We start from the raw sequence: 17,006 nt of genomic DNA, 5'->3' as shown, positions 1-17,006 counted from the left end.
CTGATGGACTTACCTAGTGACACCTATTCACATCTTTATTGTATGTTCTTTATCAATGCCAATGTCTTCTCCTGTCCAGAGTGATTTCCTCCTGTTGTTTTCTGCCATCAAACACATCACATTCTGTTTACTTTGCTCTGTAAGAAACAATTAGTTACTACAGCTCAGCATGTCAATAATGAGTATTTAATTAGCTGTTTGGAAAATTATTTTCATGCTTTGCATTTACCTGCTTGCTTGCTGCCACCAAGTGGTATTGTGTTATATTTACCCACACAGCAAAGAAGATAGAGAGCCTTGGATCTTTTTTCTTTTTCTTTTCTCAGTTTTGCAAGTGTCATCATAGCTGTATCAAAAAAAGCAAATCGTCTGACATATGACAATGTTTGTTTTGTTTTTTTAAATTAAAATTTTTTTTAAAAAATGTGGTCCCGAGCGCGGCTGCAGGGGAGGAGTGGTGCAGTGAGCTCAATGGGGCGGTGCTGGAGACGCAGGTGAGAACAGCTGATGGCGTTTGGACTGATGATGGTTTCCTTCCCCTTTTATAGTGAGACGGGAGAGGAGCGGAGGAGAGGCTGGAAATCAGCTGAGACCGGAGCTGTCAGACTGTGGACGGTCATAACAAATGAAAACTAGAAATAAACGTGGCATCTGGCGACAAACAACGGCGCGTGTGTGTACGTGTGTGAAGTGCATTTCACAGCTACCATTAACACTTTGAGCCTAGCTACAGTGAAAATTCAATATAGATTCAAAAAATTAAAAATGTATTTCTTGTTGTCAGTAGCAACAATCTGTGATTGTGCCAGAACATATTTTGAATCACCATCATGGGCATTTCAGATTCAGCACAGGTGTTGTTGTTACACTCTGGAAATTGAATGAAGGTGAGTGTCATAACTCAATAAATCATGAAAAAATTACTTTTTGGTGAAAAACTTGGTCATGACAGTGCAGATTCCTGACATGTTGTAAGCATGTAACAGTTTGATTATTTTCTAACACAAGAATGTGAAACTGAAATTAGAAAAACTGTATTTCCAACTGATCCACCTCAAGTTGTATTCTGGATTTTATACTTATTGAGCTACAAGTTTATTTAATCAAAATGCAGATTTTTTTATGTAACGGAAATGTTTTATTATTTGGCCTAAAGCCAATAAGAAGGTTACTGACCATGTTTATATGAAACTTACTGCATTTGGTGTATTTTAAGCATATATAATAAATATTACAGAATGTAACACCTGCACATTGATTTTGCCACCCCATGGGATTTCCACCCTCACATCATCCTAGGAATATTTCTCTAGATCCACCCCTGCATGTCAGGGCTTACTGGCTAGAACTGAAGGTAGATCCTATTCTGTGTTTCTTTTTGACTCTGACTGGGGGAATAATAATATCATAAATGAGCACTGTGTTCTATTTAATAAAGCTTAACTTACAATCTTAAGTATAACTGAGGTTACAGATCAAAAAAGTGAAAGGCCATTTTCCTTACACTTATCTACAATTAGAGGAGTCGCCCTCTGCTGGCCCGGTGCTAAAAAGAATCCAGGTTTAAGGCACTACAAAGAGCCACTGCTCTTCTGTGCAGTGAATAATGGTCACAGAGTTTCCTTTCAGGCTTTTACATGGTTGAAAATTTGTTTTCTACAATACAATGATCCATTTAAAGTTCAAGGACTAGGTTACATCACTGCTTTTAAAATGTCCACCTGTAACCGGTTGGTTTAACTCTTGAATACATGCTGTAAACACAGCTGTCTGTTGAGCTTGGAACTTAGATGTGGGCTGGAATTAAAGGTAACATTGTTTTCATTGTGTGTCTTTAGTTTTTTGTTTGAGTCAAATTTATTTTCTGCGTCCCACTGTGAGGACATACAAAATGTCATGAGGGCAAAAGTAACTCTGAACATAAATTGTTACATTTTGGGATTACAAGTAGATAAAGACAGGTCTATCCAGAAAATGAATGTCCTAAAACATAACAGCTGTCATCAGAATAGTGCACAATTTTGAGAGTCTGCAACTGAAATAAGGCCGGGTCTATTTTGTGGAAAATTGTGGCTTTTTGAATTTATTGAAAGATTAGCTGCATAAGATGATGCATTTTATTTTCCAGCGGTTGCTTTTTACAAATGTGAAAAAATCACATTTGAATTAAAAAGAGATAACACTTTTTTTTAAGATAATGTTAAATCAGAAAAATCCCATTTAAACTGACGTTAAAGCATTGTAAAACTACTCAAGGAGTAATGGCAAAGTAAATGGTTTTCTTACAAATGGATGTTTTGGGTTTGTTTTGGGGGGGGGGGTTAAACTTACTTACTGTCATATTATTTCCAAGCCTTTCAGGCTGGTTTTCTGAACTTATTGATAATTCTGTCTGCACAGATTTATGTTGTTTTGCTTTCTTTAGATTTATTTTGTACGGTCTAATATTTTGCACTGATTTACTGTAATAACCCCTCCATCCATCACTATCTAATCAATTTCCCAAGACCTGTGTTGTCGACAGAAACCTTTTATGGTGGGCCTCCCAACACAATATGGTCTTCAGCGGTGGGTTAGATTAAGTGGCCGAGCCTTAGCCCACTGGGCCAGGTCGGGCCTACCCAGAACAAGATTCATGAGTCCACCCTCCTGTGGGGGCAGAGAGAGCTATAATGGTCTGGTGCTTTGTAGATCAAGTAGCAGTCAGTGGCTTTGGCAGCCACATCCCCAGCTGCCCAAGTTGACTTCAGGAACATAGAAACGAGTGAGGAGCTTGTTCATCTAGGACGACTCAAAGTAGAACATCTGACGAGGATGGATCCTGCATGTGTAACTGAGAGAGAACATGCTGGAGAGATGACGACTCTTACTTGCCTTGGGAAAGCATTGGTGAAAAACATTTCTGCTGGATAACCTAGAGGCTATAGCCAGGTAAGAAGTGGGTCTGAGCATCTTTTCTTAGTCTGCTGCCTCATAAATGTCAAAAAATGGCCCTGGTCCTGAGCAAGATTATACATGAAAGCCAGGTCAAAGAAATCTGACAGCAGTCTGGCCGGACTCGGCTAATTCTTCACAATCTTCTCAGAACAGCACTGAAGCACTATCACATCCCAGACCACATCAAGGGAATAATCAGCAGTTACCTGAGAGGGTTCAAGCGTCACTTCAAGGCCAAAGACTACCTACAGAAAGAGATGGTCACCATTTCTGTTCGCTATGAGCTTTAACTTCATCGTAACGTCACTATCATTGGAGCAGTGGAAAACGTAAGACAACTGGCAATAAGGGGCTTCATACCTTACAGTCACAACATCCTCCAACATGCAGCCAAGATGATTTCTAGGTTCTAGGTTAACATCGCTGACAAGTGCAATCTGAGAAAGTGGTATGACAATTCACCAAGCGACAGAAACAACATCCACAACACAAGAAGCAGCACAAGCAGAGGAACCATTGAAGGACACTGATAAATCTGACTACCGGGGAGGCTTAAGGCATGACTGTACCAACACAGCCTGCTCCCCAGGTAGATGTGGCTCATCATCAGTGTTGGGAAGGTTACTTTTAAAATGTATTCCATTACAGAATACAGAATAAATGCCCCAAAATGTATTCTGTAACGTATTCCGTTACGTTACTCAATGAGAGTAACATATTCTGAATACTTTGGATTACTTAACATATTATCATGCTGTTTACAACTACATGAATGTACTATTGCTGTGATTTATTACTGTTACTGAAGGTCCGCGGCTCCGAACCGTAGTAAAGGGACCTCTGACTCTGGTTTGTGTCTGCTCATAGCCGAAAAATAGCTTTACTTTGTTGTCTGGGTCAACTTTGCTAGCAAGAGACAGAGAGAGGCATTGAAAGGCTGCTCCAACGGAACTTATTGTTTCGGAGGAAAACACGAACAAAGCCTACAGTCGAGTTTTAATAGCTTACTTACAACTGGGCTCGTCAGGCACTCTTCTTGGCTGCAGTGGTTATTATTATATTTACATGCTTCCAGCTCCCATTTTTGCTCGATGACAACTCGTACTTTTCAACTCTCCTTTTTCTCCCTCCCTCGCTCACAGACACATAACGTGTATGACAGTCCATTCTCCCTGCAGCACGGACTACACTGCCTATGATGCTACATTCTTTAGAGCTATACCTGTAGCATTCTGCCTATTAGCTTAGCACAACAACAACAAAAAGGCCTCTCTCACCCAGGAAACACAGAGCTAGAGGGTCGCCCTGTAACCATGGCAACCGCAACGCTGCCGCCTGGAACAACAGAACGTAGCTGTCAAACAAAACCCAAACAGTCCTGACCCGCCACAATATGAAACAGGGAAGTACCGCCGTGTAATCCATTTATTTCAACAAAGTAACTGTATTCTAAATACCACCTTTTTAAACGGTAACTGTAACGGAATACAGTTACTCATATTTTGTATTTTAAATACGTAACGGCGGTACATGTATTCCGTTACTCCCCAACACTGCTCATCATAATATATGAAGTCCCACAGTGGACAGAGAAGAACTGAGATAAGAAACCTGGAGGAGGAACAGAGGAAGTTAGAAGTGGTGGAGGTTGGATCCAAGCCGTGACTGCTGACCTGCCAGCAGGAGACTGTTAGAGCATCAAAACACAATCGTGGCCTCAGTCATAACATTTCAACCACTGTGGGCCCCAAAGTGGCTGCCCACATCTTATTGCCATTTTTTTTTTTTTTTTTTTTTTTTTGTAATAATGTCATGACATTGTCTGTTTCATGCTTTATTTCTAACTATAGAGATATTAACATATTTGACTTACTCATAAAAGTTGTCATCCCAAGTCGATACTTGTGTGATGAATGGCTCCCAGGGGTCCAGGCCCAGGTTACCCTGTCCCTTCAGCTGACATGGACCTTGGGGAGTCTGTAAATTCATATATATGTCTTTTTGAAACTAAAAAAAAGCTCATGAAGCATGGTCTCACTTGAAACTTGAAAGGCATTTGCTATGGGGCATAGGTGAATTAAAACAGTTTTTTGGGCTGCTCAAGCAATTTGGCTTCAGTGTTTGTTTACAGTACAGCTCCAAATCCATATGCCTTTTATTCACTGTAACATTTAAGTTTTAAGACTGAGAGAGAACAGAGAGGGAGAGAAAGAGAGAGCGCAGGGTGAAGACAGCAAAGAGAGAGAGCAAAAAGAAACTGGTAAGAGTGGACATGTAGTCAAATTCACCAAATATTATGAAGCTGTAGCTTTACCACATTTATTGACGATGAGTTTGGGTATGTAAGCAGTCTGCTGTCCTGTTGTCAGTTGTGGATACCCCTCTTATACTTATTACTGTTCTATAATAACTATTATGAGATAATATTTGTTGTCATTTTCTAGCTTCTAGCTGAGTGAAGAGGATGGAGAGAGAGAGGACAGAGGGGTTGTAGAAGAACAGGAAGATCAGGGAGCACATAGTGAAGTTAGCTGGAAAAATAAAAGTTATTTTTCATAAAGTAGTTTTTCATGTAATTCGTAGATGCTTTGCATGTTTTCCAGTAGCACACTTAAAAATGCCAATGGAAATTCTAAACAGGGCATATTGATATGAATGGTAGCATTTTACAGGATTCAAAAGCTTTAATATAAAACAGCTCTATTACAGTTTGCTTTGTGTACAGAAAACCAACCTCTATAGTGGCAGGATGGTTTTCTGTACTGATTAATGCTACTATAAGTGCTTGATGATTTGGTGGACTGCCTCTGTGTGATTGAGAGACTGGAATAATGTTGTGCATGTTTCTCATCTTATCTGCTTTGCCACAAATAATTCAGAAACGTCTTTAATGACTGAGCCTTTGGCTTGAGTTTAATAACTAAAGGCTTCACACTAAAATGGTGTATTAGATTGAAATCTCTGATTACTTACTCTGAATTAGTGATGTGCCAGTCGGAAGGAAATGGCTCTTACGGTGTGTTCACACCGAACGCGATGGACGCGAATAGAGCGTCAGGTTTACATGTAAAGTCAATGGAAAAGCGCGATGACGCGCGATTGCGGGTCCCGCGAAAATTCGGAAGCAGATTTGCGTCGCGAAAACGCCAAAACTCGTGAAACGCGCGTCAGTGTAGCGCGTCTGGCGCGTTTGACTCGCGAATAAAACCACGCGCGTGAGTTTTTGTGTTGCATTTTGTGCATACGCGCGTTTCGCGTCTACCGCTCGAGTTGGAAAAATCTGAACTCCAGCGTCAAATCGCGCCGCGACAACCAATCAGGGGCCTGGTGACGTGGCTCTGACCTAGGTCAAAGGGGCAGATCCAGCCAAAGCCCTTCATTCTTCATTCAGTATGGAGGAAAAGCTAATCAGTGCCGTGGCTAATCACCCGGAGCTATACGATGCTAGCTACTACTTTTACCGAGACAGGAATAAAAAGGACCTAGCTTGGAGACACATAAGTGAGGAGATCGGGCAACCTGGTAAGTTCATTCCTTCTTCTTTTTAATTTTCAGACTGACCCGATGAACCCGCGCAAAAGCTAGCAAGCCCGCCTACTGTCCCGCTATTTTCCCACTGATGTACAAATACCTTTCCGCTAACAAGATAATGCGTTTATTCAGAGGACATCTGCAGGAGAAAGTGGAAGAGCCTCAGGGACACTTATAATAAGGAGAAGAAGGCAGAGAAGGAGAAGAGGAGTGGGTCTGCAGCAGGATCGGGGAGAAAATGGAAGTTCTTCGCGGTCATGGGGTTTCTGGACCCCTTCCTCACCCCGCGGGAGACTAGCGGTAATATGGTGCGGACCGTGGAGAACTTCTCCCCCGAGGACCAGGGACAGCCCGGAGAGGCAGCAGGGGAGTGTCAGTCAGAAGGTATGTTTACATTGAGTTAATGTAGGCAGTTAATTTATGCGTGTTGTCATACAGGAACATATTTTGTTTATTAATAAACAGTATACAGTAGTCCCGCTGTTCATCCGTCACTGCCTCGCCTTTTCGCTGAGTTTTTTTTATTGCACCGTACAGCTTTCAACAATGCGCATTGCATTCTGCAGCCCAAATGACAAATCTCCTCCATGTCGTGTCTCCTGCGCTTGCCAAACTTATCATGTTTGGTTTTGATAACCATCACGTCCAATAGAAAAAAACAGCACAAAAGCACTCATAACTATGAGCCTCATTCGGAAATACACACCTGCACCGGGAGCAAAAAAGGCGCACAAAAGTGGCGCCGCAGACGGAGAAAAAGCGCGGCATAATACTTTTACGTTTTAAAATCGACAAAGGTTTTCACTTTGAGAATCAACTTGTGAGAACTGTGACTACTGTTCATGTGCTGCAATAAATGAGAGACCACTGTATATAATAATAATAATAAGTATATAATAATATAATATTCTCTATGACTATTGTCTTCAACCTGTTAACATCTAATATTGTCTTGATAGAGTCAAGTAATCATGCAGCAGAGTCCTCAGCTGTCTCTTCTCCTGGCTCTCCAGTCCCTGGTCCCTCAGCTCCTGCTGCTGCACCCACAGGTATGAACATCAAGCACTGACAGCTTTTTACTTGCTTGAATTCCCTTGTGATCACCTTTACTAAATATCTACAACCAATCTGTTTATATCATGTTTTTTTTTTTCAATTTTGAAAATGAAAATCTAGTAGCAGCCTTCTCATTACTTTGTGTTGTTTTGTGCTGTGTTTTACAGGCCCACAGAGGAGGACAGCTCGAAGGCGGGCGAGGGACGGGTCCCAGGACGGTCCATCGGCGGTGGAGCTGGCCATCCTGGAGTCCCTAAAGAGGCCACGCCCGTCTCCAACTGAACATTTCCTCCTCTGCCTTGTTCCTGTTCTGGAGAGCATGCCGCCTCAGACACGAGAATTCGTGAAATTTCAAATTTATAAATTAGTTTTTGAAAACAGCACAGCTGTGTTAAATTTGGAAACATTGGACCCTAATGATCAGTAGTTTTCTGATGAGGCAGCATGCTCTCCAGGGCAGAAACAATGTTCTTATTTTTCTCCTCCTTCTCCCTGAGGCTCTTCCACTCCAAGCTGGGTCCTTTTTATTCCTGTCTCTCTGTAAATAGTTACATTTCATATATTTATGATAAATGTTTTTGTTAATGAATTTATATTTTTTCAAATAAACATTTATAATGACAAAATGTCTCTGTTCTACTACACAGCAAATATTGGCACCCGACTTGACACAAGTAGAATTTATTTCATATTATACTAATGACAAAACATACTAATACAGTGGGATGCAAAAGTTTGGGCAACATTGTGAAAAGTAATTATTTTCTTGTACAAATCATTGGTTGTCACAATAAAAATAGTCAAATATATCATATAGGAGACACACACAGTGATATTTGAGAAGTGAAATGCAGTTTAGAGAAAGTGTGCAATAACTGTTTAAATCAAGCAGGTGCATAAATTGGCAACACAAAAAAAGAGAAATGAAATAAATATTTAGTGTATATCAATGTGTGTGTCTCCTATATGATATATGTAAGTGACATTTTTCATTGTAACAGCGATTCATACAGGAAAATAATGACTATTAATAAGGTTGCCCAAACTTTTGCACCACACTGTATATAGGAACATAGTGAAGACAAGTTATTTAAGAGAGTAAAAAGAGGTTAGTTTATTTTGGAGTAGAGCTCCATTTATTAAGAAAAATTTAAAAAGACAGGAACACTCTTTAGAGGTTTGTGGGTGGCTCTTAAAAGAGCCGTTGTGGGGAAGTCACTCGGACTTCAAACAGGCTACTCCTTTGGTTGCCAAGACACAGCTCCCTCCACCGAGAAGTGAGCCATGAATTTCTCCCTCACCAGGACAGCCTCTCTGGAGGAGTTGTTTGCTGGCAAGGAACCTGGACAAAATTGTTTAAAATGAGTATTATGTGTACTGCAGTTACAAAATACATTATTGAAATTCCAAAATTACAAATTGCAAAACATAAATCTTACATAAAACCTTTTGTAATTATAAGGATAATTACATGATATATATTAGATATAATCTAAAACAGTCTGCGGTGATTATATACAAATATTCAACTATCCCAGAATTAAACCAGGTCTAAATAAAAAGGAGTGAGCATCACTACAAAGGTTAACTCAGTGGTCCTAATGCTACAGTTTGATATCAGCAAACACCGAGCGCATACATTGATATGACACCACAGCCATGCTATCATTCAAACACTGATAACAGCATAAATCGAATTAAATCGGGACTTGATGAGACCTTCTGAGTATCACTAGAAATATTATAAACAGTCGTCTCCGTACCACAGTTTGCTATCAGTAAAAACCGAGAGCATTCACTGTTAGCATAGCACATCCATGTTAGCAGTGTATAAATGGATGGTTTAGCATGTATTAGCACAGGTATCAATAAAGGACTACCGTATTAAATACTTTTACTAACCTCAGGCAGATGGACAGGCGCTCTGCAGGTGGGATTGAGCGCCTGTAATTGGTGTCTAGGCGGGCGGTTCTGGGACCGACCCGGGGAAGCAGGTCCTCAAACTGGCCGAGTGAAAGACGGTGATGTCGCTGGAATCGGCCGTCATCCAGGCGCAGCTCCTGGAGCAAATGGTGAAACTCACCAAACTGCTCATGCCTCTGGAGGACCTGATGGACCCAGGTAGGGCGAGGGCGTCTTTTACGCCGCTGCTCTGCTCTCCACAGTACATAGAGAAGGGAGACTCTCTCTTCAAGCGCTAACTCGACAGCTGCCATCTTGCAAAGATACCGGTCTGGCACAACTTCCTCCCACATCCCTCCCACATTTCCGGTTCACGCGCGTCAAAATATCATATTTTGAAGCGCGATGGATTTTTCTTGGACACGCGTTGAGACGCGAATGTGCACGAGTCAAATTAGGGGCGTTTGGTATGGCGTTTTTGTTCGCGTCCATCGCGTTCGGTGTGAACACACCGTTAGAGCCGGGTCTTTTACGTGAACGATGCCAGCCGGCTCCTTATCGCGAGCCATGGGGTTTTTTTCTTTCTTTCTCTCACCCTCTCTCGCACTTTTTTTTCGCTTCACTCCGCACACGAGCCTTGTGCTTTGCTCCGGGAAGAGGGGGGAGGGGCGGCAGTTGCACTTGCAGTAGCACAGCAACAGAGTGGGAGAGAGAGACAGAGAAAGAGAGCCAGGGACAACAATGTCACATTAGAAAGGTATAGTAATCATCCACAACCATTTTCAGTTGCGGATGATAAAGGATTCAGAAAGTTTATTCATGCAGGTCCATATGACAGAGAATATGCATGTTCTTTTGGTTTTCATATTTTAATTTATATTTAATTGTATTGTGGTTTGCAGTGTTTTGTGTTGTTTCACTTGAAATTTGTTTAAAAGAAGAAGCTGAAAATTGAAATAGTTAAAAGTTGAACTGTGAATAGTTTGTTTTTGTATTATATGATTTGTTTATTACATTTTATGTGGAGTGAATAAATAAAAGTATATTTAAGGTGGCCCCTAGAGACAAAGCACTTACAAACTTCAAAACACGTACAAACTTCAAAACACGTACAAACTTCAAAACACGTACAAACTTCAAAACACGTACAAACTTCAAAACATGTACGAACCCTGAAGCACGTACAAACTCCAAAATACGTAAAAACTGCAAAACACGTAAAAACTCAGAAGCACGTAAAAACTCCAAAACACGTACAAAAGACAACAGAAGTGCTCCAGGATGCTAGGCACAGTGTTGAGCTTTTGTTACCTAGTGGCTACACAAGCCAGCAAGTACCAACGACTGGATTTGGTGTGTGGTAGTAACAGGTAAATGAACTTTTTTTTTTTTAATTATTTGAATATATATGAGTGCTTGTGTATAAATACACAAACCATACAAGTATGCTTTCAATTGTGTAATTTAAGTGATCTAGGTAGCTGTGTTTTGGAGTTTGTACGTGCTTTGTCTCTAGGGGCCACCGTAAATATTTACATATAAACATATATAAATAAAACCATTTTTTTTTACATTTTTTACATTCCTTTTGTGCATAATTTTATATTATTGTCAATAATAAATAAATTAAAGCAACAAAACAACCTGAAGAGTCGGTTCGGAGCCGAAAGAGCCGGCTCTTTTTAGTCAGTCGAGCCGAAAGAGCCGGTTCTCTAAAAAGAGCCGGAAATCCCATCACTACTCTGAATTATTCTTTGACACTACAATTGATCATCCAACTATTAGGCTGCTTTTGAAGGTAACATTGTAATGTTTCTCCAATTGAATAATAATAATACCTCCTGACAAATTTGTTTGACTTTTTTAAAAGAAAGGTGATTTTTTTTTCCCTCCATCATTTCCACTAAGAGTGGAAGTAGTGAAATGCATCGTAAATTTCCGAGCAGACCCTGAAGACCTCATTGTGTAGCGTGGCGAGGGCGGACCGTGTGACGTCGAGCCGAGGCTCTGGCTGTTTATTGTTCCTTCCTCAGCACGGACAGAGAGAAACGGGCTAACAGTCTGTCAGCCACTTTCTTCACACGGTAACGTTCGATTTTACGAAGGTGTAACGGGCTAGACAGCTAACTGCACAAACCAGGGGTCATGGCGTATGCGTACCTCTTCAAATACATCATCATCGGAGACACGGGTAAGTTACAACAAGTGCTAGTTAGACTGCCAGTTAGCATTTACCTAGCTCTTAGCCGCTAGCTAGCGGCGTATTTCCGCAGTGTTGGATAGTTCAATGACGTGGTAAAAGCAGAGACAGAAGGGGTGGGATGACAGCTCCAATCCTTCTCTATTAACGTATTTAGATAACAATAAGCGACCCCTGGCAGTGTTAAAAATCTACACAGGAATCTTTACACAAGCTGCCTTGGAGTAGCTTGTGTCAAGGTTGATAGCGGCTGATAAATGTTTGGGCCTTTTGTCCCTTTGCGTCGAGGGTGGGGGTGTTAGCCACAGCTTGCCAGCCCTGCTAAGTAGCTTTAGCTTTTCCACCAAATATTTAGCAACCGACTGTCACGACATCCAAATAATGCTTCACTGACTGCAGCTACATACGACAGACAACCACACTACCAATTTCTGTTGTTGTTCATCTCTTATAATTACTAAACATTAGCTTAGCTTCTTGTCAGAGAAGGCCAAGACGCCAAGCTGCACCTCTAATATTCCCTGAAATGGCGTAGAGCAGATCTAATTTCTGGCTACATATATCCTCGCGATTTGGAGTCGTTGCATGGTTCCACGTTTTGCGCTTCATTTACCAAAATGTAGGTTTGTATATCTTGTGCTGGAAACCACTCAATTAGCCGGCGGTGTTGTCATCTGTTTACCTTTAGCAGACTGTACTGATGAGGGGTACCGCTGTGTAGTCGCAGGTACATTTCTATATTATACTGTTATAGCACCAGTTTTAGAAAAGCAGGCAGGTCTTACAACTGTGAGGTACAACGAGAGCTTTAGTAAGATAAACTGCCAGCGATAGCAAGAGGCAGCCAGAAAATTTTCAAAGTAGATATTGGGGAAAAACTCCCATTGTGCGGATATGTAGTTTTGTCTTAGATGATGTACACTGTGGTGGGCTTCATGTTTACTACACTGTTATTGCCAAGCAGGGTCACGTTCTGCCTGCTGCTGTTATGATTTCGTACAAGTATGTTGTTTATCTTCAGTAGTGAATGTTGAAAAGGTCCCAGCTTGATTACACAGATGTCTACACCAGAAATACTCCATCTGTGCGCCACTTACTTTTACCTCAAGAGGCTTTTTAAGCACACACGCGGGCAATGCAGTGCTAGCCTCGTTTTGTTTTTCAAGCATGGGAAATTGTATTTATTTTTTTAACTAAAATATCTGGTGTCCAGGACATAACATGTAATTAATATTAGTGTCAAAAAAACTGCTGGGCCAAATGTTCCATAGCTATCATCTTCTCATCATATGACTTTACAAATTTAGTGTGGGGTGTTTGGGATCACTTTCAGGAATCCCTGGAAAGAAACCTAACATTAGTCTGCCAGCTGAAAATCTAATTGGCTCACTGATTTGTTGTTGTTGTGATCAGTAGAAAGGCTTCTAAAAAGGTTTAGGGGCAGAGTAGTAGTAACTGTATACAACAGTAAATAATTGTAAAAACATCATTTTCTGCATGTAATATGTCATTTTAATACAACGTTACATAGTCCCAATATATCTGACTGTGTTCTGTCTGGCTCAATTCATCTGGGGCTGAGAGATACATCAAGAGTGAGTCTCAGAAGTAAAAACCTATCCAGCGGTTGCTTGAGTAAAATATATTTTCCAGCATTGTCAATGATGAGACTCAAAGGTGCAGGAGTCATGATGTTTACTTATACTAGGTCATGTGATTTCTGTCAACAGAAAGGTCAGCAGTTACACTTATGTATAGGAGACAGGTCATTTTAAGTAAGAAACTAGCCTGCAATGTTGTAATCATACTATGATGCAAGTCAGACTGATCATCTTCATCAGATCATCTTAAACTAAGGTGGGTTGGGGAGAAGGGATTTAATCTTGCAAACAATGTATGTAGCACTGTTCATAAGCTACAATGCTTATTGCTAATTATGTAGCGGTGACTGGGAACAGCGAAGCTGCTTACGAGTTGCTCTACATGCAGGGAGAGAGGGGAAGGAGACAGTGGGGAGTTTATCTCTTGCTTACCAGCATACCAGCAGGATGGCACCCAATCATATTTAGTCAATACAGAAATAAATGATTTAGCCCACCTTTATTAGTGAACATAAGTCAATAGATGTTAGCTGAACAGGTATAACAGTATGAACGATTTGTCTGGTTCTTTATTCCCTTGCTAAAATTGAAAATTTCTAGCGCTGTATTTTATCTGTAAACAATGTTAATACCAGGCTATAGCTTAGGCAAAAAACAACAAAAAGCCCAGTGCATAGGTCTGCAAGGCATGTAATTCAGTGGGTGAATCACTGGTATGAGTAGAACTTGCTAATTTTTGCCACTACCCAACTGCTTAACTAACTAGTTAGACAACATCAGCTTGGCTTGTGGCAACTTTGTGGACAAAGTGTGGGGCGATTTGCCTGCCTTTGTATGTGAAAAATGTGTCCGAAAGAGAAAGGGACATCTTCTGGAAGAACTCTGTTTTCTGGAAGAACTCTTTTTGACTGTGATCGTTTTTTGTATTTTCATTAGGCGGTCAGTTTTTACACTTTTGTATGACTGTATTTAATAATTTTATTTTGGAATTATTTGTTTCTTCTATGTTTAATTTTATAGGTCTTATCTTATCTTCAATTCAATTCAATTTTATTTATATAGTGCCAAATCACAACAAAAGTTGCCTCAAGGCGCTTCATAGATACAGAGAATCTTGGTCTTATCTTCACCCTAAAGGAGATATGATGGTTCCTGGTCTGTACAGCCACATGTTATCAAAATCTAAAACCAGTCATAGACTAGTAGCTGGGCAAGTTTAACTTGGGTGTGTCATCTTGTTACCTTGTAACAGCTTTGCTGAGTCAAAGCAAATCCACAAGTTTAAACACCAGAAAAACCTCTGATCTCCAGGTTAATCAATGTTCAGTGAGGCTTTTATTGTGAAAAGTAATCATTAAGGCTTCCATCTTCCCCATGTGCCTAGTATGATGGTCAGTACCAGTAAGATTGGCAGTATTTTAGTGCAGTGTGTAATCATTTATCTACACATGAAGACTGAGGAAGATGTATTTCCAGTCAGTGAGTTTTAGTTGGGTTTTAAGGTGCGATGTGTAGACATCATTTGTAGTCTGAGGAAACATTCCCAGCTAATGTCTGTGAAGGTTCGCAGTCATCCAGGTCATCGTAGTCAAAGGAGCTTAGAACTGAAGAAGCTTCTCGGATGAGAGGTGAAACGTCTTCATGCAACTTAAAGAAGTCCAGACGCTTTTCTTTGCAAGCTCCTTTGATTCCCAGCTAATACACTCATGCAGCTGGTGCTCTTAACCCCACCTGCCAGACATGTATTCAGAGTTGACACTTTTTTCCTTTGGTTGAACTCAATAGTTCAACTAGTTTCTCACAGAGATTTTTCTTTAAAATATTAACTATAATTAATACAGAAATGCAGCTGCAGTGTATGACTTTCTAGGGGGAAAAACACACAGAGACAAGTCACTTTGTCCAGTGGCATCCTACCTTTTTTGGCATGTAGTATGTGTTTCGGTAGTTGTTCACCTTAGGTGTAGATTCATGGCCTGCTATTAATTTTCTTGACCTTTATCTAACTTGTCCATGTGTCATTTTAATTTGGCGTCTCCCCATTGTTGCTCTAATGCCTGCATCCTTGCTGTGTTGCTGATGCTTTCTGAAATGTGACATTTGTCAAAACTTACCGTATATCATTCCAGGTGTCATCACCTCTCTCTCCTCTTATTTTCTCTCAACCCTCCGTGGAGTGTTTGAGGAGATGCTTTGCTTTATGACTTAAAGGAGTAGCAGGGACTTGCACAGGTGAATAATGATAAATTGGATTGACTATTCTGAGACATAGGAAAAAAGTTAATTCAGTGTTGACTGTCTCTCTGACCCATGGCCAGGCTGTCCTCAGATATAGCTTGCAGAAGACAAACTGCATCTGAACAGAAATTATAGCTTCAGTACAGATTGAATGTCCAAAAATAGGCTCTGGCCTACTGAACACAGCCTGTAGATCCCCAGCTTTTCAAATTTTAGAGTTTGACCCCATTCAGAGAATTTGAGGTTCATTGTTTCACAGCAGTTTTCATTATGAAAAGCACAGACAGATTTCAATATGCACAGCTATAGTTCGTTGGGATTTTTTATGAAATAATATCCGGTCTTTGGCTAAAATGAACAAATCCTTCATTCATGGACCTTTTGTTAAGTCCTGCGTGTGTATCTGCTTTGACTAGTTTTTTTTACAGGTATCCTTGGGAACCTACTGTGGAGTTGTGGTAAATGTTTGTGTGTAGTTTTCCTGTCTAATAATTATAATTATTAGCTTTCCACAATTCACCCCCCCAACAAATGCCGTCATTTTTTTTAAAACTCTTTAGATGTGCTCATGAGAAAGGCTGCAACTAACACATTTTCATTAGTTATTAATCACCTGAGTGTTTTGCTTCAAATATTTGGTCTATGAAACCTTTGATACCAAAGAAAATTGCTCAAGCAAACATTAGTAACATCTATGTTAGGTCATACAACCACCTAAAACTGTAACCAGGCAGAAACATAACTTAAACAGAAACTACCTGTCCTTGACTTGTTTTATCATTAATCTTTTTGCGGTATACAGAGTACGGTGTCCCATAAGCCCTAATTTAAAAGACCTCTTCGCGGTAATGACCAGACTGGAGTGTGAACTGAGCTAACAAGTGTGTTATTCATAGTTGAGGTGGTTTTCTGATGACAGTAGTGTTTGAGGGATAAAGTTGTGTTCATGTGTGATTAAACTGGGTTAATGGGGAACCTATAACAGTAAATATTAACTGTGTGAAATCTGCCTTGTCAGGATTGTGGGACTGCAATTTGACCAGGTTTGATTAACAAATAGTCCCACAACTTGGTGTCTAATAATTGTTGTTGTATGTAGGGTCCTTCATTCAGAATAGGATGCTGATTGAGTTTAAGTTTTAAGGATCTCTAAAACTATAACTTCAGCTATTTTATGTTGTTCTCAACTTCTGAAATCCCCTGCCGACAGCCTATGGGGATGACGGCTTCAGATCACACTTGAATGCACTTGAGTAATACTTAATGTGCAAAAAACTGTTCCCGTGGACAGTTCCTGTCAAATTCCTCAGCAGGGATTGTGGTGCAGTCTGCTGACCTAGCCAAGCTTCAAGTTACTGCTGTAAATGAGCAGAGCAACATCTCACTGGCTTGCTGGACACTCCTAACACATCGGCACCAACCATGTGCAACAAGGTTGTGTATTGTGCCTGATTAATGTCAGCGTTTTCTTGTCTCATTTCAAACGAAATAGTAATTTTTTCGCTGGTGTTATACTTTAATTCTCAGCCCACATCATCTCT

At 40.4% G+C, this 17,006-nt stretch overlaps 2 protein-coding genes and 2 long non-coding RNA genes across 4 annotated transcripts in view; 3 read left to right on the top strand and 1 right to left on the bottom strand.

The window, feature by feature from the left end:
- The first annotated feature begins 5,936 nt into the window (after positions 1 to 5,936).
- On the top strand, positions 5,937 to 8,087 carry LOC146498384 (uncharacterized). The gene is made up of 3 exons (XM_085141231.1): positions 5,937 to 6,852; positions 7,428 to 7,517; positions 7,692 to 8,087. The coding sequence occupies exons 1-3, from the start codon at positions 6,726 to 6,728 to the stop codon at positions 7,949 to 7,951; spliced, it is 477 nt and encodes a 158-aa protein (XP_084997357.1). The 5' UTR covers positions 5,937 to 6,725; the 3' UTR covers positions 7,952 to 8,087.
- A 523-nt stretch (positions 8,088 to 8,610) lies between these two features.
- On the bottom strand, positions 8,611 to 11,201 carry LOC146498383 (uncharacterized). Its single transcript, XR_014870833.1, has 2 exons — positions 9,427 to 11,201; positions 8,611 to 8,866 (listed from the first exon to the last, which is right to left on the bottom strand). It is a non-coding gene; the product is annotated as an uncharacterized LOC146498383 (long non-coding RNA).
- A 219-nt stretch (positions 11,202 to 11,420) lies between these two features.
- The window catches only part of rab2a (RAB2A, member RAS oncogene family), a 28,332-nt gene continuing 22,746 nt past the window's right edge, over positions 11,421 to 17,006 (top strand). The window contains exon 1 of the mRNA XM_085141230.1: positions 11,421 to 11,617. Within this exon, the coding sequence (XP_084997356.1) occupies positions 11,572 to 11,617 (46 nt within the window). The 5' untranslated portion in view covers positions 11,421 to 11,571. The remainder of the gene's footprint in view (positions 11,618 to 17,006) is intronic.
- Positions 11,624 to 15,989, top strand: LOC146498382 (uncharacterized). The gene is made up of 2 exons (XR_014870841.1): positions 11,624 to 13,483; positions 14,692 to 15,989. It is a non-coding gene; the product is annotated as an uncharacterized LOC146498382 (long non-coding RNA).

This window comes from Neolamprologus multifasciatus, chromosome 18, assembly GCF_963576455.1.
Source record: "Neolamprologus multifasciatus chromosome 18, fNeoMul1.2, whole genome shotgun sequence".
NCBI lineage: Eukaryota > Metazoa > Chordata > Actinopteri > Cichliformes > Cichlidae > Neolamprologus > Neolamprologus multifasciatus.
Note: the sequence above shows the minus strand (reverse complement) of the source record. Positions and strands in the feature narration are given on the sequence as shown.

Coding starts and splice junctions, on each gene's coding strand:
- LOC146498384 (XM_085141231.1), top strand. CDS start 6,726: ATGGGGTTTCTGGACCCCTTCCTCACCCCGCGGGAGACTAGCGGTAAT. Junction 6,853..7,427: donor AGGGGAGTGTCAGTCAGAAG/GTATGTTTACAT, acceptor TTGTCTTGATAG/AGTCAAGTAATCATGCAGCA. Junction 7,518..7,691: donor TCCTGCTGCTGCACCCACAG/GTATGAACATCA, acceptor TGTGTTTTACAG/GCCCACAGAGGAGGACAGCT.